Here is a 23,927-nt window from a genome sequence, read left to right as displayed (position 1 = left end):
ACAAAATAAAAACAATATACAATAAAAAGGAACAACAAACTCAATTATTTGAAAAGATAACTAAAATTGATAAATTCCAGTGACTTTTATAACAGAAGAAAAAAAGGCTTAAATGACCAATATAAACAGAAAAAAAAGTATCAGTATCACTACAGATACAGAAGATATTACAAACATTGTTAATAAATTTGAAAGTTTGATGAAATAGACTAAGTCCTAGAAAGATACAGCTTACTGGTACACAGAAGCGTATAAAATTTGAAAAGTTCTCTTTTCAAATAAAATAAAATGTAAAATGGTGCAGCTGTTTTGGAAAACAGTACAGTGGTTCCTCAAAACATTAAAAATAGAATTACCATACGATCTAGTAGATCCATGATCTACTTCTGGGTATAAACCCAAAAGAATTGAAAGCAGGGTATTGAAAAGATAATTATACACCTATGCTCATAGCAGTACTATTCACAACAGACGAAAGGTGGAAGCAACCCAAGTGTCCACTGACGCATGAATGGATAAAGAAAATCTGGTATATACCTATAATGGGACATCAATCAGCCTTAAAAAGGAAGGAAATCCTGACACATGCTACAACATAGATGAACCTTGTAGAGGTCATGCTAAGTGAAATAAGCCAGTAACAAAAAGACACTGTATGATTCCACTTATTAATACCTAGAGTAGTCATATTCATAGAGACAAAGTAGAAGGGCGGTTGCCAGGGGCTGGGGGAAAAGGTAGAAAAAGGAATTGTTGCTTAATGAGTATAGTTTCAGTTTTGCAAAATGAAAAGAGTTCTGGCGATTGGTTGCACAACAATGTGTATGTACTTAACTACTACTAAATTGTACACTTAAAAATTGCTAAGATAGCAAATTTAATGTTATATATATTTTATCACAGTTAAGAAAAAAACAAACCGTAGGTGATATCTAGCATTAAGTTTTTGAAGCTCAAAATGTTGTAGCTTTGTTAAACAAAATTCAAACAATAAATTCAGTTAGTAAATATTATCTAAATAAATGTACATTTAAAATATCTGAAAAGTCCTGTAACTATCTGAAAAAATTAAGTCCACAATTAAAAATATTCACACACATGCACACACTAAAAAATTCCAGATCCAGATGACTTCACTAGAGAAATATACCAAACATTTAAGGAAAGAAATAATACTAATCTTAAACAAATTCTTCCAGAGAACAGGAAAAAAGATAATTAACAACTTTTCTTCACTGTGGATCAAAGTATATTGAAGTGCCACCTGCATCACTTATTTTTAAATTTTGTTTTCATATATTTGTAAGATCTTTTCTGAGGGCATAATCTTTCCTGCTATCCTAAACTGAGATAGGTAATAATGAATAATTCTAGACTAGGTCATAGTTCTGGCTCTGCCATTTATCTAACCACTTGACCTTTGTTAAATATTAATAGCCCTGAAATTCTATTTCCTGATCTATAAAATGGAAATAATACCTAATCTGCCTCTTTCTTATGAATCCTGTCAGGATAAAATCAGAACATGAACAACAGATAAAATTTATCAAGCTCTTACCAAACCTTGCAATAATTTTTTTTTTTAACTATTGAAGTATAGTTGATTTACATTGTTGTGTTTAATTTCTGCTGTACAGCAAAGTGACTCAGTTATACATATATATTCTTTTTCATATTCTTTTCCAATGTGGTTTATCACAGGATATTGAATATCGTTCCCTGTGCTATACAGTAGGACCTTGTTGTTTATCCATCTGATATATAATAGTTTACATCTGCTAATCCCAAACTCCAAGTCCTTCCCTCCCCAACCCAGCCTCTCCCTTGGCAACCACAAATCTGTTCTGTCTGTAGTCTGTTTGTCTTTCATAGATATGTTCATTTGTGTTGTATTTTAGATTCCACATATAAGTGATATCATATAGTATAGTCTTTCTCTTTCTGACTTACTTTGCTTAGTATGATAATCTCTAGGTCCATCCATGTTGTTGCAAATGGCATTATTTCATTCTTTTTAATGGCTGAGTAATATTCCATTCTGTACATATACCACATCTTCTTTATCCATTCATCTGTTGATGGACATTTAGGCTGTTTCCATGTCTTGGCTATTGTAAATAGTGCTGCTATGAACACAGGGGTGCATGTATCTTTTCGAATTACAGTTTTGTCTGAGTATATGCCCAGGAGTGGGATTGCTGGATCATATGACAACTCTATTTTTAGTTTTTTGAGGAACCTCCATACTGTTTTCCATAGTAACTGTACCAATTTACATTCCCACCAACAGTGTAGGAGGGTTCCTTTTTCTCCACACACCCTCCAGCATTTATTATTTGTAAATTTGATGATGGTCATTCTGACTGGTGTGAGGTGATACCTCACTGTAGTTTTTTTTTTTTTTTTTTGGCGGTACGTGGGCCTCTCACTGTTGTGGCCTCTCCTGTTGCGGAGCACAGGCTCCAGACGAGCAGGCCCAGCGGCCACGGCTCACGGGCCCAGCCGCTCTGCGGCATGTGGGATCTTCCCGGACCGGGGCACGAGCCCATGTCCCCTGCATCGGCAGGCGGACTCTCAACCACTGCGCCACCAGGGAAGCCCTCTCACTGTAGTTTTGATTTTCATTTTTCTAATAATTAGCGATGTGGAACATCTTTTCATGTTCCTGTTGGCCATCTTTATGTCTTCTTTGTAGAAATGTCTATTTAGGTCTTCTGCCCACCTTTTTTAATGGGTTTTTTTGTCATTGAATTGTAGGAGCTGTTTGTATATTTTGGAAATTAAGCCCTGTCGGTCGCATCACTTGTACATATTTTTCTCCCAGTCCGTAGGATGCCTTTGCATTTTGTTTATGGTTTCCTTTGCTGTGCAAAACCTTATAAGTTTGATTATAAATCATACCAACGTTTTCTTAGGTCAGTCTCCCAAGGCAATAGAAATAAAAGCAAAAATAAACAAATGGAACCCCAAACTTCATAATGATTTTATAGATGAGGAAAACTGAAATGATTTGCCTAAAATTTCATAGCTAGTAAGTAGCAGAACTGGGATTGGAACCCATTCTGCTCTGCTCTCTATTGTGTTCCACTGATATATTTGTTTATCCTTTTGTCAATAATACACTGTCTCGATTATGATATTTTACAGTAAGTTTTGAAATCAGGTACTGTCAATCAGTTCTCTGACTTTAATCTCCTTTAATATCATGTAGCTGTTCTGGGTATTTTGCCTTTCCCTATAAACTTTACAATCAGTTTGTCAATATCCACAAAATAACTTGCTGGGATTTTGCTTGGAATTGTGCTAAGTATATAAATCAAGTTGAGAAGAGCTGACATCTTTATACTGAGTCTTCCTATCCATGTATAATAAAATATCTCTATTTATTTAGATTTTCTTTGATTTCTTTGATTTTTTTAAACCAGAGTTTTGTAGTTTTCCTCACATAGATCTCGTACGTATTTTGTTAGATTTATACCTAAGTATTTCTTTCTTTTCTTTTTTTGGTGCTAACGTATAAGGCTACAATAATCGCGACAGTGTGGGGTTTTGTCAAAGAATAGAAAAATACATCAGAGGAATACACAGCCCCAAAATTGAACCACAAGTCAACTGATCTTTGACAAAGGAGCAAAGGCAATTCAACGGAAAAAGGAGTCTTTTCAAGCAATGGTGCTGATAAACAAGTGGATGGATATCCACATGCTAAAGGGGAAAAAAAAAAAAAGAATCTGGACACAGACTTAAAACATTTTTCAAAAATTAACTCAGGGCTTCCCTGGTGGCGCAGTGGTTAAGAACCCGCCTGTCAATGCAGGGGACACGGGATCAAGCCCTGGTCCGGGAAGATCCCACATGCCGCGGAGCAACTAAGTCCGTGCGCCACAACTCCTGAGCCTGCGCTCTAGAGCCTGCAAGCCACAACTACTGAGCCCGTGCTCCGCAACTGCCGAAGCCTGCGTCCTTAGAGCCTGTGCTCCACAACAAGAGAAGCCACCGCAGTGAGAAGCCCACGCACCGCAACAGAGAGTAGTCCCCGCCTGACACAACTAGAGAAAAGCCCACATGCAGCAACGAAGACCCAACGCAGCCAAAAATAAATTAAAAAAAAAAAAAAAAAAATTAACTCAGGGGGTACTTCCCTGGTGGCGCAGTGGTTAAGAATCCGCCTGCCAATGCAGGGGACACGGGTTTGATCCCTGGTCTGGGAAGATCCCACATGCCTCGGAACAACTAAGCCCGTGTGCCACAACTACTGAGCCCACGTGTCACAACTACTGAAACCCGCACGCCTAGAGCCCGTGCTCAACAACGGAAGCCACCGCAACGAGAAGCTTGCACAAAGAGTAGCCCCTGCTCGCCACAACTAGAGAAAGCCCATGCTCAGCAAAGAAGACCCAACGCAGCCCAAAAATAAATAAATAAATTTATAAAAATAAAATAAAGGGAAATAGTCTCCCAACTAGTGGTTGTGATACAGAATGTCTGATTTTCAGTAACCTATTCTTAATTATTCCATCCTCTTAAGAAGGCATTTTGCTCCATCTTATCCAGATTTTTTAGTTTTCTTTAGTGGAAGTTCTGAGCCTAATAAAATAATCTGTCTACTCCACACGGAGAAAATTCTATAGCTATTTAACTACCTGCATTTTCTTACAAATTGAGTGACCTCAGGACAGAGTTTATGAGTGACTCATATTTCTATCCCTAATACTAAAGAGCACATCATATTAAGTCCCTTGTTCTGATTCCACGATTACAAAGCAACCTTCTGATTACTGTCTGTATACCCATATAGATGGCCGGAGGGAGATAAGTCGCTGACTAGTCAACATGAATCTTCTTTATGCTCTGGAAATAGTATTTTTCTTTGTAAATAATTAAATTGGCATTATGACTTATATATTAGTTTCTTGTGAACTTGGTTAGCATCAATCGGTCCCTCAAGGTGATGATCAGCTCTGGATGCCTGGCAAAACCAAGCATCAGGATCTGCAAAGCTAGGGACCAGACTGTGGAGCACAGTGACCCTCTGTCACACTACCTCATAAATTTGTTTGAGTAATCTGAATCCCTTCCATTACATTTTCAAGTTTCACAGTAGCAAACACACTGTATATAAAATGTTATATTCTGTTCCCACTTAACATAGCCTCATAAGCATATCTGTATTACTAAGGTCTTCATATTCATAATTTTAATGGTTATGTAATAATACATTAAGTTGATGAAGTAAAACTGACCAGGTTCCACTCAAGAATATTTAGCTTGCTTCCAATGTTTCACTATTATAAATAGTGAAACATAAGCAGTTGTAGTGGATATTCACAGGACTGTATGCTAAACACAACCCCACCCTTTTCCTCCACCTACTGGCTATTCTCTTGAAAACTACACACACTCTCACGTACTACATGAATACCAGCAACTGATATGTTCTTACGTGAAGCTGACACCACAACTGACTCATCTAGGGATGGACACCAGAACCAAGAGAAAGTAATAAGCCTTTTCCCTGGGAATTTTTTTTGGTTTTAACTTGGGACCTAAACAACAATCAGGTATTTCCTCTTCAGGGACTAAAGCTGTGAGATATAATAGCTGTTGGAGATCAGGTGTTCTGATGTGTAGAAAAAGCCAATCAACAGTGAGAGAAAATGGAAGCTACAAGTAGAGAGCTACAAATAGAAATCAAAATAAGAGATGGAGTAGTCTGATACCATGAGTTACTAGTTCCACCTGCTCCAGATGCAAGCTCAGCCACAAACCGGTTCTTCCTATTGCTTGCTATTCAACCTGCCTTGCGTTCCATGAGCCAATAAACCCCTTTTGCTTAAATTAGTTTCTGTTGGATTGCTGTTATTTGCAACTAAAACTCTTAACTGATAAAAGGAGTAATTATATTAATTACTTCAACTGAAGTATGGTCTCAAACCTGAGTTCAAATTCCAGATCTAATGACCAGGGGAAAGTCACAGCCTCTAAGACTCAGTTGCCTATTATTATTATTATTTTCACTTATATGTGGGATCTTTTTTTTTTTAACATCTTTATTGGAGTATAACTGCTGTACAATGGTGTGTTAGTTTCTGCTTTATAACAAAGTGAATCAGCTTTACATATACATATATCCCCATGTCTCCTCCCTCTTGCGTCTCCCTCCCACCCTCCCTATCCCACCCCTCTAGGTGGTCACAAAGCACAGAGCTGATCTCCCTGTGCTATGCGGCTGCTTCCCACTAGCTATCTATTTTACATTTGGTAGTGTATTTTTTAAAATGATATTTAGACTGCACAACACAATGATTTGACATACCTGTGCACTGTGAAAAGATTCTCCCCGTCAAGTTAATTAACTCATTCATCACTCCACATATTCACCTTTTTTGGGGGATGAGGGGGGACTTAGAACATTTAAGTTCTACTCTCTCAGCAAATTTCAATTATACAACAGAGTATTATCAACTATAGTCACTGTGTTATACATTGGATCCTCAGACCTTATTTATTTTATAGCTCAAAGTTTGTACCCTTGTACCAACTTTTCCCTATTTCCCCCACTCCCTGGCAACCATTTTTCTACTGTTTCTCAGTTTGACTTTTTTTTTTAGATTCCACATATAAGTGATACCATGTAGTATTTGTCTTTGTCTTATTATACTTAGCATAGTGCCCTCCAGGCTCATCCATGTTGTCAGAAATAACAGGATTCCCTTCTTTTTTTAAGGCTAAGTAATATTCCACTATGTGCATATGTGTGTGTGTGTGTGTGTGTGTGTGTACACACATATCACATTTTCTTGATTCATTCATCCGCTGATGGATACTTAAGATAGTCTCCATACCCTGGCTACTGTGAATGCTGCAATGAACATTAGAGTACAGATATCTCTTCAAGATAATGGTTTCGTTTCCTTCGGATATATATCCAGAAGTGGGATTGCTGGAATATATGGTAGCCCTATTCTTTTTTTTTTTTTTAAATATTGGAGTATAGTTGATTAACAATGTTGTGTTAGCTTCACGTGAACAGTAAAGTGATTCAGTTATACATATACATGTGTCTATTTCTTTCAAATTCTTTCCCCATCTAGGTTATTACAGAATATTGTGCAGAGTTCCCTGTGCTATACAGTAGGTCCTTGTTGGTTATCTATTTTAAATACAGCGGTGTGTACATGTCAATCCCAAACTCTCAATCTATCTCTCCCCTCCACCCTTCCCCCCTGGTAAAGGAACATATGGTGGCTCTATTTTTAATTTCTTGAGGAACCTCCATACAGTTTTCCATCGTGGCCGTACCAGTTTATGTTCCCACCAACAGTGTATAAGGCTTCTCTTTTCTCCACACTCTCAACAGCATTTATCATCTTGTCTTTTTGATAAAAGTCATCCTAACAGGTATGAGGTTATATCTCACTGTGGTTTTGATTTGCATTTCCATGATGACTGGTGATGCTGAGCACCTTTTATGTACCAGTTGGCCATTTGTATGTCTTCTTTGGAAAAATGTCTATTCAGGTCCTTTGCCCATTTTATTTTTTTAATAAATTTATCTATCTATCTATTTATTTATGGCTGCATTGGGTCTTCATTGTTGGGTCCTCGTTGCTGTGCAGGCTTTCTCTAGTTGCTGCGAGCGGGGGCTACTCTTCGTTGCGGTGAGCGGGCTTCTCATTGCAGTGGCTTCTCTTGTTGCAGAGCTCAGGCTCTAGGCGCGTGGGCTTTAGTAGTTGTGGCACGTGGGCTCAGTAATTGTGGTTCGCGGGCCCTAGAGCGCAGGCTCAGTGGTTGTGGTGCACAGGCTTAGCTGCTCCGCCCTTTGCCCATTTTTTAACTGAGTTGGTTTTTTTTGCTACTGAGTTGTAAGAGTTTCTTGTATATTTTGGATACTAACCCCATATCAGGTATGTGGTTTGCAAATATTTTCTCCCATTCTATAAGTTTCCTTTTAATTTTGTCAATGGTTTCCTTTGCTGAGCAGAAGCCTTTTAATTTGATGGAGTCTCACCTCTTTATTTTTGCTTTTGTTGCCTTTGCTTTTGCTATTAAATTTTAAAAATCATTGCCAAGACCAATGTCAAGGAGCTCATGTGCTGTTTTCTTCTAGTTTTATGGTTTCAGGTCTTCTGTTAAAGTCTTTGATCCATTTAAATTTCTATACATGGTATAAGTTGGGGTCTAGTTTCATTCTTTTGCATATGGCTATCCAGTTTACCCAACACCATTTATTGAAGAGACTATCCTTTACCCACTGTATAGTCTTTGCTCCTTTGTCAAAAACTAACTGACCATACATGCATGGGTTTATTTCTGGGCTCACATTGATCTATGTGCCTATTCTTATGCCAATACCACACTGTTTTGACATAACTTTATAAAATAGTTTGAAATCAGGAAGTTTTCTTTGCTCATCCTTCTCAAGACTGCTTTGGCTATTGGGGGTCTTTTGTGGTTCCACATAAATTTTAGGATTGTTTTTTCTATTTCTGTAGAAAATGCCATTGCAATTTCTTTCTTTTTTTTTTTTTTTTGGCCATTGCAATTTTGATAGGGACTGCACTGAATCTGTAGATCACTTTGGGTAGTGTGGACATTTAAACAATATTAATTCTTCCAATACATGAGCACAGGATATCCTTCCATATATTTGTGTCTTCTTTGATTGCTTTCATCAATGTCTTATAGTTTTCAATGTGCAGATCTTTGACTTTCTTTTTCTTTTTTTTTTTTTTTTTTTTGGCGGTCTGCGGGCCTCTCACTGTTGTGGCCTCTCCCATTGCAGAGCACAGGCTCTGGACGCGCGGGCTCATTGGCCATGGCTCACGGGCCCAGCTGCTCCGCGGCATGTGGGATCTTCCCGGACCGGGGCATGAACCCGTGTCCCCTGCATTGGCAGGCGGACTCTCAACCACTGCGCCACCAGGGAAGCCCCTAGATCTTTGACTTTCTTGGTTAAATTTATTCATAAGCATTTTATTGTTTTTGATGCTACCATAAATGGGACTTTTAAAAAATTTATCCTTTTGATATTTAGTTGTTAGTGTATAGAAATGCAGTAGATTTTGGCTTTTTTGTTATAAATTTATTTATTTATTTGGCTGCATCGGGTCTTAGTTGCGGCATGCAGGATCTTCGTTGAGGCATGTGGGATCTTTCGTTGTGCTGCATGGGCTTCTCTAGTTGTGGCACGCAGGTTCCAGAGCATGCGGACTCAGCAGTTGCAGCACGTGGGCTCTCTAGTTGTGGCACATGGGCTCTAAAGCGCACGGACTCAGTAGTTGCGGCGCGCGGGCTCAGGTGCCCCACGGTGTGTGGGATCTTAGTTCCCCGACCAGGGATCAAACCTGCGTCCTCTGCACTGGAAGGTGGATTCTTAACCACTGGACCACCAGGGAAGTCCAGAAATGCAATAGATTTTGTATATTGATTTTGTATCCCGCAACTCTACTAAATTCATTTATTACTTCTTATAGTTTTTCATGCAGTCTTTAGGGTTTTCTATATATAATAGCATGTCATCTGCAAACAGAGACAATTTTACTCCTTCCATTCCAATTCAGATGCCTTTTCTTTCTTTTTCCTGCCTAACTGTTCTGGCTAGGACTTCCAGCACTATTTGAATAAAAGTGTTGAGAGGAGGCTTCTTGTCTTGCTCCTGATCTCAGAGGAAAAGCTTTCAGCTTTTCACCACTGAGTATGATACTAGCTGTGGGCTTTGTCATATATGGCCTCTGTTATGTTGAGGTACATTCAGTTACCTTATTTTAAAAATGAGATAAAATGACCTATACATTCTAGATGTGCCTGGCACAGAAGCCATTAAAAAAAGTAGTAGCTCTTCAATAAATATTAATATAAATAAACAGCTACAACATTTCACACAACTATGCTAAGTGAATTTCTCTGCATCAAGCATCTACTGTTTTATTTGGGGGAGCTACAGAGGGAAAGTGGCATATAGAATTTTTTCCTTCAGATAAATTTCAGAAAGAGACCTACCAGGTCAAAGGATAGGAACAGAAACATGTTTCTGACTCTTGGTATTTACTACCAAACTGGCATATAAATGCATTACTATCACCAGATTTCTCTCCTATGCCCTCTCTAGCATTAGGCATTACAATTTTAAAAAACCTTTTATGTGTTTAAAAAAATAACTTTCTGCTGTTTTATTTACATGTGATGACTATCAGGATTGGCTTAATAATAATGCTTCATTTTTCTATAACCCCCATTCTCTTCTGAAATTCACTGCCCCCATAGACAATTTTTTAAAAATCAAAAACATAAAAAGTCATTTATCTATTCTATTTATTGAACAATTATTATGTTCGAGGTTTTATAGATACATGGATTAATTAATAAGTCAGTTACTTTGCTTAAGTAGTTCACAATATACTCGGGGATAACCCAAAATTACAACAACAATAACAGCTAACATGTATTGAGTATTACATATCTGATATACATTTGGTGATTTCTTACAACATAACTTTTGAGGCAGGTACTATATTATACTGAGGAAACTGAAGCACAAGGAGATTAAAAAACATGTTCACAGAAAGTGGCAAAGCTAGGATTTGCAAACAGGTAGTCTGATTTCAGAGCCTGGGCTTTTAATCAGTACACTATACTACTACAAACTAACACGTGCTGAAAATCTATCATTCATTGACTCGTAAATGTGTTCAAATATTTACTGTAGGGCTTCCCTGGTGGCGCAGTGGTTGAGAGTCCGCTTGCCGATGCAGGGGACGTGGGTTCGTGCCCGGGTCCGGGAAGATCCCACATGCCGCGAAGCGGCTGGGCCTGTGAGCCATGGCCGCTGAGCCTGCGCGTACGGAGCCTGTGCTCCGCAACAGGAGAGGCCACAACAGTGAGAGGCCCGCGTATCACAAAAAACAAACAAACAAAAAAGCCCCACAAATATTTACTGTATCCTAAGTGCGAAACATTGTTCAAGTGAATAATAATTTTAATAATAACAATAAAGACCTGGTCCTCATGAAGGTTTTATAGGGGTGTGGGTCAGATTATATTGTATTTCTCTTTTGCCAATTAGGTAGTAATAACTGCTATAAAACAATAAGATAGGTTAGGGTTTCCCTGGTGGCACAGTGGTTAAGAATCCACCTGCCAATGCAGGGGACACGGGTTTGAGCCCTGCTCTGGGAAGATCCCACATGCCGCGGAGCAACTAAGCCTGTGCGCCACAACTACTGAGCCTGTGCTCTAGAGCCCATGAGCCACAACTACTGAAGCCCGTGCACCTAGAGCCCGTGCTCTTCAACAAGAGAAGCCACCCAATGAGAAGCACGGGCACCACAATGAAGAGTAGCCCCCACTCGCCGCTTAGCCCGCGCACAGCAACAAAGACCCAATGCAGCCCAAAATAAAAATAAATAAATAAATTTATTTTTAAAAAAATAAGATAGGTTACGGGGATAGAAAATGTGTGTGTGTGGGGGGGGGTAGTTAGCCATATTAGATAGGTTTGTCAAAGAAGACCTCTTTGAAAAGGTGACAAGTAGGCATAAAACAGAAGTGAAAGAAAAAGTCATGTAGACAGCTGAAAGAACATTCCAGGCAAGGAAAAATCAAGTATAAAGGAAAAAGCAGAAGTTTGCTTGGTGTTTGATGAACAGCAAGGAGACCACTGTGCCTGGAGCAGAGAGAACGGTAGGAGATGAGGTCAGAAAGATGCTGGGAGATCAGATCTTATAGGATTTGCAAGCCATGATGAGGTCTTTGGATTTTATTCTGAGACATGAGAAACCAACAAAGGGTTCTGAATCAAGAAGCATTATGATCTCACTTAAACTTTTTTTAAACAATCACTCTAGCTGCTGTATGAAAAATTATATGTAAAAGTACAAGCAGGGAGACCAGTTAGTAGGCTAGTCGACTTTCCACGCAAAAGCTAATGTTGGCTAGGGCAGGGGTGGTAGCAGCTATGGGAATGAGGTCAATGTGGAAAATATTTAGATGGTAGACCTAATGGGAACTGCTAATGGATTAGGTGTGGGGTATGAGAGAAAAGAGTTCTCAAAGCTTTTTGGTCTAAGCAACTAAAAGAATTGGAAATGCACTTACTGAGACAGGAAAGACTCAGGAATAACAGAAAGCTTTGAGGAGAAATCAAGAGGATTTTTAGGACATGTTAACGTCAAGGTTTCTGTACAAGTAGGCATCTAGTAGGTAGTTAGATGGGTGTGGAGTTCAAGGGAGAGGTCCAGGCTGGAAATGTAGCTATGAGTGCCCTTGGCATATTAGTGATATTTGAAACCACTGGACCAGAGGAGATCACCCTGACTGTGGCAGGATACAGAAGAATACTAATAAGCTCTGGGAAACTCCCAATGTTTAGAGATTGGGGAGATGAAGATGAAACAGCAAGGAAGCAGAAAAGTGATAGCCAATAAGGTTGGAGGAGGACCTGGAGAATGTGGTGGCCAGGAAGCCAAGTGGAAAAGGAATGTCTAGAAGGAAGCAAAGTAATCAAATGAAGTTGAAGAGACAAATAAAATTAAGATTTGGGAACTGACCACTGGGTTTAACAAATTCTTTGTTGACTTAGATAAAAGCAATTTCAGTGAAGTTCTAGGGACAAAAACCTGGCTGCAGTAAGTTCAAAAAGAATACCCTGGGGTTCCCTGGTGGCGCAGTGGTTGAGAGTCCACCTGCCGATGCAGGGAACACGGGTTCGTGCCCCTGTCCGGGAGGATCCCACGTGCCGCGGAGCGGCTGGGCCCGTGAGCCATGGCCGCTGAGCCTGTGCGTCCAGACAGCACGGGATGGGGGTTCGATCCCTGGTTGGATGGGGAACTAAGATCCCACATGCCTTGAATCTGATCAAGCTTTTTGGTCCTAGCAGTTTACAGTAAATTTAGAGAAACACGTTAAATTACACCATGAAGATGGAACCAGCAAAATCCAGACTGTGAGAAAGTCTAAAAGGACAAACAATCCATAAATTGTAGGGGGAAAGAGGATAGAAAACTTACAAATTAAGAGGCACTTAAAAGACGTATCAATCATTCACAATGTGGGAAACTTATCTGGATCCTGACTCAAAAATGAAATAAATTTTAAAAAGGCAAATTGTTTAAAAAAAAAAGAATAATATCTGAGACAAGTTGAAATTTGAATACTGATTGAATATTTGATATAAAGGGTTATACTATTATTTTATGCTGTGATAATGGTACTGTGGCTTATTTAAAGAGTCCATAACTTTTTTTTTTTTTGGCTTCGCCTTGCAAGGTTCCCCAACCAGGGATTGAACCCGCTCCCCCTGCAGTGAAAGCATGGAGTCTTAACCACTGGACCACCAGGGAAGTCCCCCATATCTCTTATAGATGTACTTAGTAGATATTTATAAATAAAATATTATTATGTCTAGAATATGCTTCAAAAAATACAGGGGAGGGGAAAGTAGAACGGACATGACTGGACATGGGCGATGGGTACATGGGAGTTTATTATACAGTTCTGCATATACATCCTCAATTTTCTATAATAAAATGTCTTAAAAATTAGGAAGAGAGGAATGTCATTTCCTTTGCATACTGAATCTCTTTACTATACCATTATACAGATAAGGAAACTAAGATTAAGGAAGATTAAAAGCACTGCCCAAAGTCACAATCAATTTTTTTAATAGACTTTATTTTTTAGAGCAGTTGTGGGTTCACAGCAAAACTGAGCAGAAGGTAGAGATTGCCCATATGCCTCCTGCCCCCACATATGCACAGCCTCCCCGAATATCAACATCCCCACACCAGAGTGGTACATTTGTTACAATCGATGAACCTACAATGACACATCGTTACCATGTTAATTTGAGAGCCAGGATTTGTTTCCAAAACCCATGCTTTCTACACTATATTCCACTGACGATTTTTTTCTCCACTATTGTTATTTTCCCTCATGCTTTTTATATAAACTGGTAAAAACCAAAATTCTGTTTCATGAATAAGCAATGTAACAGAACTCTACTGTAACTGACCATAAAATCATCAAATTTAAGTATACAAAATATTTTAATGTAAATTACTGGAAGAAATAATTCTGTCAATACAACAAATTATACTTCCAGAGAGGCACATTTTAGTTATTTAACAAATACATATATTGCCCACTAGAGTTGAAAATGTAATTACACAGAAATAAAATGCACTATCTGGCATTTCTACTTCAAACTTTTCTTTTAGTAGCTACAGCAAGTACTGGCTAATAACAACTAACCATGTTAAACTTCAAACAAAAAACCATACATTTTCAAAGCATATGTGCGTGTTGTTCACTGACCTAACAATCTAACGTGTACTAGTGAGTCCAAAGCTAAATTATAGTCTATAGTAAATGTGATTGATGAAAATAAGCAATGAAGAAATAAGAATCAACTACAGCACTACTATAGCCTATTACCAAATTGTGGATTTTCACTGGGAACTTTTGCTTTGATATTCATGGGATACCTCGTTTCAACCATTCTACTTCTAGGAATTTATCCTAAAGCAATCACTGGATCACTATACAAAGATGTATATATTAGGATAATTACCAAAGTTTTAGTTATAATTTTATAAAAAACTGGAAAGAAATCTAATCCACCATCAATGACACTAATTAATAATATAAAATTAAACGTGGGAATTCCCTGGCAGTCCAGTGGTTAGAACTTCGCACTTTCACTGCCAAGGGCCTGGGTTCAATCCCTGCTCTGAGAACTAAGATCCCACAAGCCACGCAGTGCAGCAAAAAAATAAATAAATAAAATAAAAAATTTAAATGCTATGTACTCAGTAAAAATTATTATGTTGCTATATTGCTACATAGATATAAGTAATGATAAGGAAGAATATCCATGATACAATATTGAGTAGAAAAAGCAGGTTAAAAACAATATGATGACAGATGGACGCTTGAGAAGATATACAAGAAAAATTTGCAATGGTTTTATCTGGAGAATGGGATCATTTTATTGTCATTTCTATTTTAGACTTTCTTTTACTGTTTGCTTTTTAAAAAATAATAAACATGCATTTTTACAACCAGGAAAAAATTTTTATTTTTGTTTTGAAAAAATAAATGTGTTGACCTCAAAATCTGACATAATTAAATGCCTGTTTACTAGTTAAGTCCACAAGGCTAACTAGTAAACATCAGCATGAGATTTCAGTAACTTCTTATCTACTAAGTCTACGTATTCATTCAGTGAACCTGTATAAACACAATGCACTTATAACAGATTACATTTATTATATTCACTGTAGCTAAATAATCACTCTAGAACATTCGACTGTTGGGGGTTAAATTTCTCAGATGCACTATGGGGAACCATTATTTCAAAGCCATTTTTCTCCCTGGAAAACAAGTAGCCCACGCACTATGGAAATGCCTTGTGATTTATTTTATAATTAAAGTTTGGGTAGCTTTTGAAAAACTTTGATCACCCAAGCAAAAATTTAGAAAAATTTTGAGTAATTTTAGAGAATGCCACTTTTATGTTAAATACCCAGATAGAGAGCAAGTCCTAATTTAGAAGCTATAAGTTTCTTCAAACAAACAAACAAAAGGACTTCACTGCTAAGATATAAGCCTATTTTACAATCTATTCTTCAACCTTTTTTAAAATTCAGAGATAGATTAATGAACTTCTGTTGTTAGATTTAGAAATCAGTTAAAATATCAAATATTGGTAATGACTCAAAAATTGTATTATGTAAGCCTACAACCGAGAACACTTTCTTGCAAAAATGAAGAATATAAAAATATCCCATGACTATATCCTACAGATATCTTCTGATTTCTCAAGAACTTGATAATTTAGAAACAACAGAGGAATAACTGGCTGATTTAAAACAAAGAATTCTTCCAGATTATTTCATTAAACTAACATTCCAGACTAATGTACATAATTTATTGCAACCAAACCACAGAGAGCCCACATTTAAGATATAAGAGAAAGCATCAGTTGTGTAACAAGATTTTGCTAAATCTCAGCAGTCTTTTTTTTTTTTTAAAGCAATGGGTAGCCAAAGAAAATCATTAATATTAAAAACACAGATAAAGGCAGAAAACTATAGAAACTCCAAATACAGAAAGGCTGTTCATGTATCCTAACAGCATAACCACTATGGTTGAAAAACCACACAATATTCTTTCTCACATCTGTTTTGTTAATGAGCCAAGAATGAGGGTCTATTGAGTATCCTAGACAACTGAATTAGAAGCAGGAATGTCTGGTGAATGCTGTTCATCACAACAAACCGAGACTAAACAGGTTTGGAAAGAATACTATTCTTAAATAAATTATCTTTTTAGCTTTACCTTCCTGAAAACAGATCACTTGCCTTTTCCTCCCATCCATTAAAACAAAAGAAAACCAAACCACACATAAATTACTTAAGATCCTAGTTTTAAGTATTATAAGAGGAAAAAAATTTTTTAGATTAACGAAATATAATATTTAATTCATCTTTCAGGTAGACCCTCAATTATTTTAAGACTATGGAAACCAGTGTGAAAAAAGATGGTTGTGATATAAAGCAATGTAGTATTCAATTAGAATCTAACAGTTTATGACAATTTGGCAAGAATTCTATCTCGAGCCAGGGTTTTTCCATATACAACATAGAACTTTTCCTGGAAATGTCCCCTTTACAGGGCCTCTGGCCTCTTTGCATACTTTCAGACCAGGCCTACAGAACCAAACAAATGCAATGTTCCCACTGGATAATATAAATTAATTCTAAATTATCAACCTATTACATAAAATTCTCTGAAAGAGCAAACGTAGCACTTAGAAACTGTTTCATTCATTTTAACCACTTTCCTAAATTACTTCATTAAAAAAATTTTTTTAATTAATACATTTATTAGCTTGGAAATTGGTTTAAAACTTTAAAGAGTGGTTATATCAGGGTGATGAAATCAAGGATAATTTTTTGAAGTCTTCATCATGTTAATCGAATTATGTTTAAGGGTTTCATAGATGTTCTTTTTCCCGCTTTACTTTCAAGTCTTTGTTTAGAAGAAAAACGTTGTTTCTTGCCTCCTTTACAGTTTTCCCCCAGGGCTTTCCATCACTGTCAGAGAAATTAAATTCTAAAACAAAAATCAAAATAATCTTGCACATTTTTATAAGTCCCAATGCCAGTCAACAGCAATAAATACTAGCGAAAAAGTTAAAATGGTCACTCCAGAGCAGCACTAGCTAAAAGTTAAGCAACAACAAAGTAGAAAAACCTTTTCCATGTTTATAATTCATGCCCTCTAGACAGAACAGCATTTTATCTTCTTCAAGACAAAAATCTACAAGTGAGAAAATCTATATAACAATAAAAACATTTCCCAAGGGATTAAAGAAATACTAAACTGAAAACCTAATGGCATTACATATTTTAGTACTTTGAATCCACAACTTTTATCCACCTCATTCAAATTGAGCTTCCACACATCCTTTGGAACTTGTTCTCAAATAACTTTTCTTGATTTTTATTATTAAAGAAGCACAGAGTCCTAAAACAGCTACATTCAAACAGGAATTCAAGAATATAACTAAGAAACATAGTCTATTCACTTTTGCAAGGCTGTATAAGACATCTACCAAACATGTCAAATCACTTTGCATTATTATTAATTTAAGGTAATAGAAAATGTTTTTCTTCCATTGGTAGGTAAGTACAATTCCTTCTGCCCTTTAACAGTAGTCTGACTTTACCTAAAAATACATACTAGAATAGTACAGTCCTAAAAGATAGCTACTCAGGAGAACTGATATCTTAATGAATGTTTCTGCTTCTTTTATTCCCACTTTATTTGGAATGAAAATATATATACTCTTAGTCCAGCTGTAATTAAAGCATAAAAAAATAGGGTTTCATCAGAAGTTCCCCTAACTAAGGAGTCATAGGCACAGATGCTAAACTACTGATTATTATTATTTAAAAACCAATTGTGCCTGCCAGCTTTTTGGTTAAATCAGAGTTAACACAGTACTAAATCACTACATTGTACAGGACATCCTTAAAAGATCACTTAAAATATTACATGCAAAAGGGAAGAATAGACAAATATTAACTTTTAGTGAAGAACGATTTGCCAAGGAACAATTATATAGAATTTGTATCTCTAGTCCTCTAATGTAAATAAATTTAAGTTTTCTATGTATCCACCTAACAATTAGAATTTAAAATATTTTGCCATAAGATGATTCCTGAGAATCTCCACACAAAAGAAAAACTTAGAACAAAATTGGAGAGCCAAGATCCAACACTGACTCAATAGACTATCAGAGAAAATATGCATCTAAAATTTTTTAAACCAAAATATGTATCTGTCAAATTCTTGATTTTAGACTTAGTTGCACATTTTTCCCAATTATGCTTTCGATTTCACTTGCAGCATAACAATTACACGTCTCAGGAAGAATGAAAATTTTGGTTTTGATGATGACAATCTTAAGCCAAATTATACTTTATCTTCATCATTAAATTACAGTCAATCATGTATAAACTGCACTGAAGAATAAACTTTGTGTTTCACGATGTCCAAGCATATGGCTGACAAATCTAACTATACCTCCTCAGATGTGAGGACAGTTAAATAGGTATATATTTCAGCAACGGCTCATGCAAAAAGAAGTAAAACTTATCTATAGCTCAAGAATTCTTAGGAGCATTTACTGAATCGTACTTGGTGAGTTGGACCCCTTGGCTAGGCAGTTTGACTTCAGAAGTATTTTCTAAGATGTTGCCCATATATTTGGGAATAATTTCACATGAAAAACGCAAAAAAGAAAAGAACCTTAAAAATTTTTGGAAATATCTTTAAAATTTTAGGATAAGTAGTTAAGTGTTTAACTTTCATGTTTGTTTTCCAGGCTCAACAACAGAACAGTTATGTAAAAATCACGTATAGCTCCCAAATCATCACATTCCCTAAACAGTGTATTAGAAAACTGGAAAACAAAAGCAACATAGTTTCGGAAACCTACAAATCAATGATAAACAAACGAGAGTCTAAAGCTCTTCACAATCTAGACAAACCTTTCCCTTTTTAAGGAGACATGAAAAAAAAAAAAGAGCATGCAAAAGAGACACGGTAAAAATTGATTAGAGAAAATTCCATATAATAAAACTTGTAATAAACCTTTCTCCCCAGCCCACCTCTACAATTCCTAAGGGCTTTTTGCATCTATTTGACAATTATACTCCTTAACGTAGTCAACAAAACCTTTAATATCATTATGTCACTGGTTTCTTTCATATAAGTTTTTCTTATCTCATATTTAGGTGCCTCTCAAATTGGCAAAATGAGATGTGAATTTCAGGGACTTGTGGTATTATTAGTAAGAAGACACCCGCCGCTTAATATTTTCATAATTAAGTTATAAAACTGTGACTGGCTGGATGAAGCATACTTCCAAATTTAACATACCAAATATGATCATTTGGAAAGCAAATCGTTATGTAACACCTACTTTATGTCCTTCAATTAACTACAGACCGTAACAAGTGCTTTTTCTTTTTTTAAAATAAGTACTGCCCATGATGCAATTTTTTCTCAAGACTGTCATTTTTTTCCCAAGGAGAGAAGCAGTTTTCTTAAATTCCAAATTTCCAAGAATATGATAGCCGATTCTCTAGGGAATATAGAATGAAAACATATATATATAGTCAGCAATTTTAAGATCTACCTCCTCACATCAGCAGTGATCCAGGCTGATATGACATTTCCAAGATCCTCAGGAACTATTATATGTACCCATGCTGTCACAAACATAGATGAGAACTCGGGGATGGAAGAAATTCCATCTTGCATTTGACGTTGCACTAATACCTGTTTCAAACTTAATTCTCATCTGTTATCTTAATGCATCTTCACAACTACAGAAGGGAGATACATAAGGGAGAAGGCTGGCCACCCAGTGCCTCTACGGGACACACTACCCGATTAAAGAATACACACCCCGTTGTATCTTCAACTGGAGTAACAAAAAAGATGGCAAACCCTTCTAGACTCCGGGGAAAAAAGAGTAATATGGCCTAGGGATCCCCAAACTTCAACCCTCTGAGCAATCTCTTCCCCGCAGTGTCATCGCCTACTCCGTGGCTCCAGGGAACTGCGGCGGGTCTGCGGGGAGGCGGAGGAAGGGCCGGGCGGGGGACCGAAGGGGGACGGCGCTCACCTCGCGCACCTGGGCCGGGGCGCGGGGAGCGACGATGCTCTGCGGTTACCCCCAACGGACGGACCAGCAGCTCTGACTCACTCACCTGCGGAGCCGATTTCCATTCATGGAGCTGGGGGGAATGCTTCCAGCGAGAAGGGCGCCCGCCACTGAGGGCAAGGAGGCGGCGCAGGGGGCGACGCGGCGCGACAGGAACCCTCACTCGGCCCCGAGGCGGGGTGGTGACGGCTTCTCCTCAGCAACCGCACTCCGAAAGCTCTCGTCAGGAAGAGCGGCCGTCGGGAGGCAGCGCGCAACTAGGAGAGAGGAAGAAGCGTGAGGCGAGAAGAGACGGGCTCCGTGCGGAACTTGCGTCGCCCGCGGCCGCCTACGATCCCAGTGCCCCTCCACGACTGCGGCGCCGCCGCCGACCTCCCCGGGGGCCGCCCCCGGAAGCCTGCTGGCGTCAGTTCCGCTGCCCGGGCTCTCGCCCGACATCCAAGCCTCGCCTCTCCGCCCTAACCGTGCGGACGCGACGTCTGTGCGGGCGCGGCCGGCGCGGAGGACGCAGGGGAGGTGTCGCGGAGCCGGCGCCGAGCCTGGGCGGGGCCTGGGGCGAGCGCGATGGGGTGCGGCCAACGGCCGCGAGCTGGGCGGGGCCTGCCCTCCCGCGGCCCTCCGCCCTGCCGTGCCTGCTGGAGACAACCCCGAGGGGCTGGACTCCTCCCACCACTTTGGTGCGGGACAGTGCCTGCCCGAGGCGAGGTCGCGGAGGGCGGCATAGCTAACCTGGACAGGAGCCTTCGTGAAGCGTGGCTGGTCTGAGGTGCAGGACCAAGACCTGCAGCTGTGAAGGCCCTGGGCCAATCTTGTCCTGGGGAGAGGCCCCCTTCTTCTCGAGGCCCTCCCGCCACGCCCAGTTGGGACCGACCCACGCACCTCCTCCTCTTGCAGGCGGTCAAGTGACCACCAAGTGTTAGTTGATCAAGCCTGTAGAGTTGCTTTGAGGACCTTTTTTTTGGGGGGGGGGGGGATGTACAATATAACTTGGGGAAAGATTATGAAACAGGACTTGACACAAACATCAGTTCTTATTATTTTCATGTTAAAAACTCTTTAATAACGCCTGGTCACACCAGGACCCAAACTCCATCCCGGGGCCAGCGGGGCCAGCTGTAGGCGTAACGAGGCCCCTGCCTTTCCCCTCAAGCGAGACTCTTCCTCATCATGCGACAGCTATACTGGTCGGCCTCCCCTAACGGGGAAAGCGCTTTTCTATTAGACCTGGAGCCTCTCTGCTTCTGGTTCCCTTGGCCAGGAGCCCTCTCCTTCCTCTTCACACTCACCCCTTCCCCTCCGCCCCCCAACCGCTCTTCACACCTCAAGACATTTCAGATGCCTTTCCCGGACCTCAGATCTATGGTGAGGTACTCCTGTATACTATTACAGTATCTCCTTAATAACTCCTCTCCCAATCTGCAATTTTTGTTCACTAGTTTATTGGGTGCCCCCTCCTCCACTAGAATGTAAGCTTTATAAGGTTATTAAGACCAGCACATTAGTATTTGTTGCCTGAAAGAAATGTGATACTATTTTATTCAGGTTGAGGAATGATTCATGATTTTTCCCTGTCTCTGAGTATCAGTAATGTTTAGACTTTTAACAATCAAAATACATTATTTTTTTAAAGCTTGGGACAAAGAGGAAAGGGAGGGAAAATCCTATCTTTAGTTCCCCCCCCACCCCCAGTCACTGTGGGACTTGGATCAGTCACTTGAACCTCTGGGCTTTAGTTTCCTCACAGTTGTTGTGAAGTTAGGGAATGTACATAAAGCACCGAGAAAATCCTCCCTAAATGTTAGTGAGGGCATTTACTATTGTTATCATCTTAAAGCACTTATTAGATGCACCTATAGTAAACACTTAATAAATGGATGGGATTCAAACCCATATCTGACTCCAATTCTGCCTCACTTCTTCCTTCCCATCCTTACCCCTTATACTGAAAATGCCCTCCCCAATTTCAAAATATCAAATGTCACTAGATGAAACACTATCTTAAAAGTTATTTTCAATCTTTGACTCTACACAATCCAAGTCCTTAGCAGCATTCAACAGGGGTAAATAGAGTCTTTCACCCGTCAACCCCCTCAACTGGTTCCCTAAATGACTGCAAGCTTCTTGGCTTTGTTGACATGGATTTAACAGGATTGGGACCTTCTAATTCAGCCCAATTTAATAAATGTCAATGATCCCTTCCCATCTACCTCTGCTATCCATGGACCCCACCTGTGAGCCCATTATGAAAGGCTCACGAATTGTAATATCAGGAAGTAGGAAGGCAAAAAAGTTTGAATGATTCTGCCCAAAGCCAAGCTGTATGAGGCTCTCCCGACAACATGCACATCCTAGTTTTGGACAACCTCATTCCCAAATGAGTCTGCTTTTAAGGGTATGGTGCAGGGTCTTTGTGTATCTTAACTGTCATAGCCCCAGTGCCTAGAACAGTGCCTGTGCCTCGTACATAGCAGCATCCCATAAATATCTGTGGGGCAGGTGGATGGACCAATAAATAAGTGGGCTTCAAAAATGGCAACTCTGCCCTCATCCCTTGTGGTACTGGTTGCTCTCAGAAGGGAGAACTGTAAAATAGTACAGAAATCTTGGGGGCAAAGAAATCAGTGCCCTCTGAAAGTTGCATTCCAAGCTTCCTGTGCTAGAAAAACATCACTGGATGAGGAAAGCAACTGGATAGAACCCTTTCCTCTTGCATGGGCTGAAGTTAGCCGACTTGACACTTTGAAATCTCTTCTCCGAGACAAGCAATTTTTACACGGCAGAAAGGAAGCTACTTTGTACTGCAGCAGAACACAATATAAAACATACTGGCTTTAGGGACAGTCAGAGCTGACACTGAAGGCCCTCTGCTACTATCTGTGATTCTTGGAAAGTCACTCTCTCTGAACATCACATTCCTCATCTGTAAAACCCAGAGTAGCTAGGTAGAGCAGACACTGCTTGATGCCTACCCAAGAGCCTTTTATCCCTTCTCACCTAGCAAACATGATTTGTCTTTCTAATCCACATGACTCATAGGATAACTTGTAATTAATCTAAGCCACTCATGATGGATGATCTCATTTGCTTTGCCAATGACAGAATAGTGGGAAAATGACCCATTTCTAGCAAATGAGACATTAAGCCAGATCTGCTGGGGCTTCCAGGGATTCCCTTTCTTTAAAATGAAACATTGGGAAAAATTAGTCCCTCTTCTGCTAGACTTTGTTCTGTCAGCATTTCCTTCCTGGAATTATAGCAGCCATCTTGGGATCCTGAGGTGAACTAGTATGAGGATAAAACAACACAAAGGATAGCAGAGCAAAAAGATTGCAATAATCTGTTATGTTGATATTATCATTGAGCCAGTGAATTATCCAACCTTGGAGCCATATGAAATCAGGACTTCTTGTCATGTGATAGTTTCCTTATTTAAGCCAATTTACTTGGGTTTTGCTATTGCAATTGAAGGTAACTGATAAACTACTTCACACGAATGCTGTGAAGATACAACCAAATTATAATGGATACTGTACAAAACACCTAGCCAAGTACTTCAAAGTACCCGAAGTCCCTATTCCTTTTCCAGTTCACTTCCATTAACAACCCAAAAACCTGGCTAGGAGCTCCCACTGCCTCTTTTATAAGGCAAGTTCCTTGCCTTCAGAAGGTGGGGAAGGTCCCCAGAAAA

The 23,927-nt window shown here is 39.1% G+C and overlaps 1 protein-coding gene across 3 annotated transcripts in view; it reads right to left on the bottom strand.

Annotated features, from left to right (window-relative positions):
* AGO3 (argonaute RISC catalytic component 3) overlaps positions 1-20,777 on the bottom strand; it is a 121,147-nt gene extending 100,370 nt beyond the window's left edge. Inside the window, exon 1 of one of the 3 annotated variants that reach the window (XM_032650009.1) lies at positions 20,286-20,777. In XM_032650009.1, the coding sequence (XP_032505900.1) occupies positions 20,286-20,304 (19 nt within the window). In that variant the 5' untranslated portion in view covers positions 20,305-20,777. The remainder of the gene's footprint in view (positions 1-20,285) is intronic. The other 2 variants (XM_032650025.1, XM_032650035.1) reach the window with 2 other exon arrangements.
* Positions 20,778-23,927: the final 3,150 nt, after the last annotated feature.

This window comes from Phocoena sinus, chromosome 1 (genome assembly GCF_008692025.1).
Source record: "Phocoena sinus isolate mPhoSin1 chromosome 1, mPhoSin1.pri, whole genome shotgun sequence".
Classification (NCBI taxonomy): domain Eukaryota; kingdom Metazoa; phylum Chordata; class Mammalia; order Artiodactyla; family Phocoenidae; genus Phocoena; species Phocoena sinus.
Note: the sequence above shows the minus strand (reverse complement) of the source record. Positions and strands in the feature narration are given on the sequence as shown.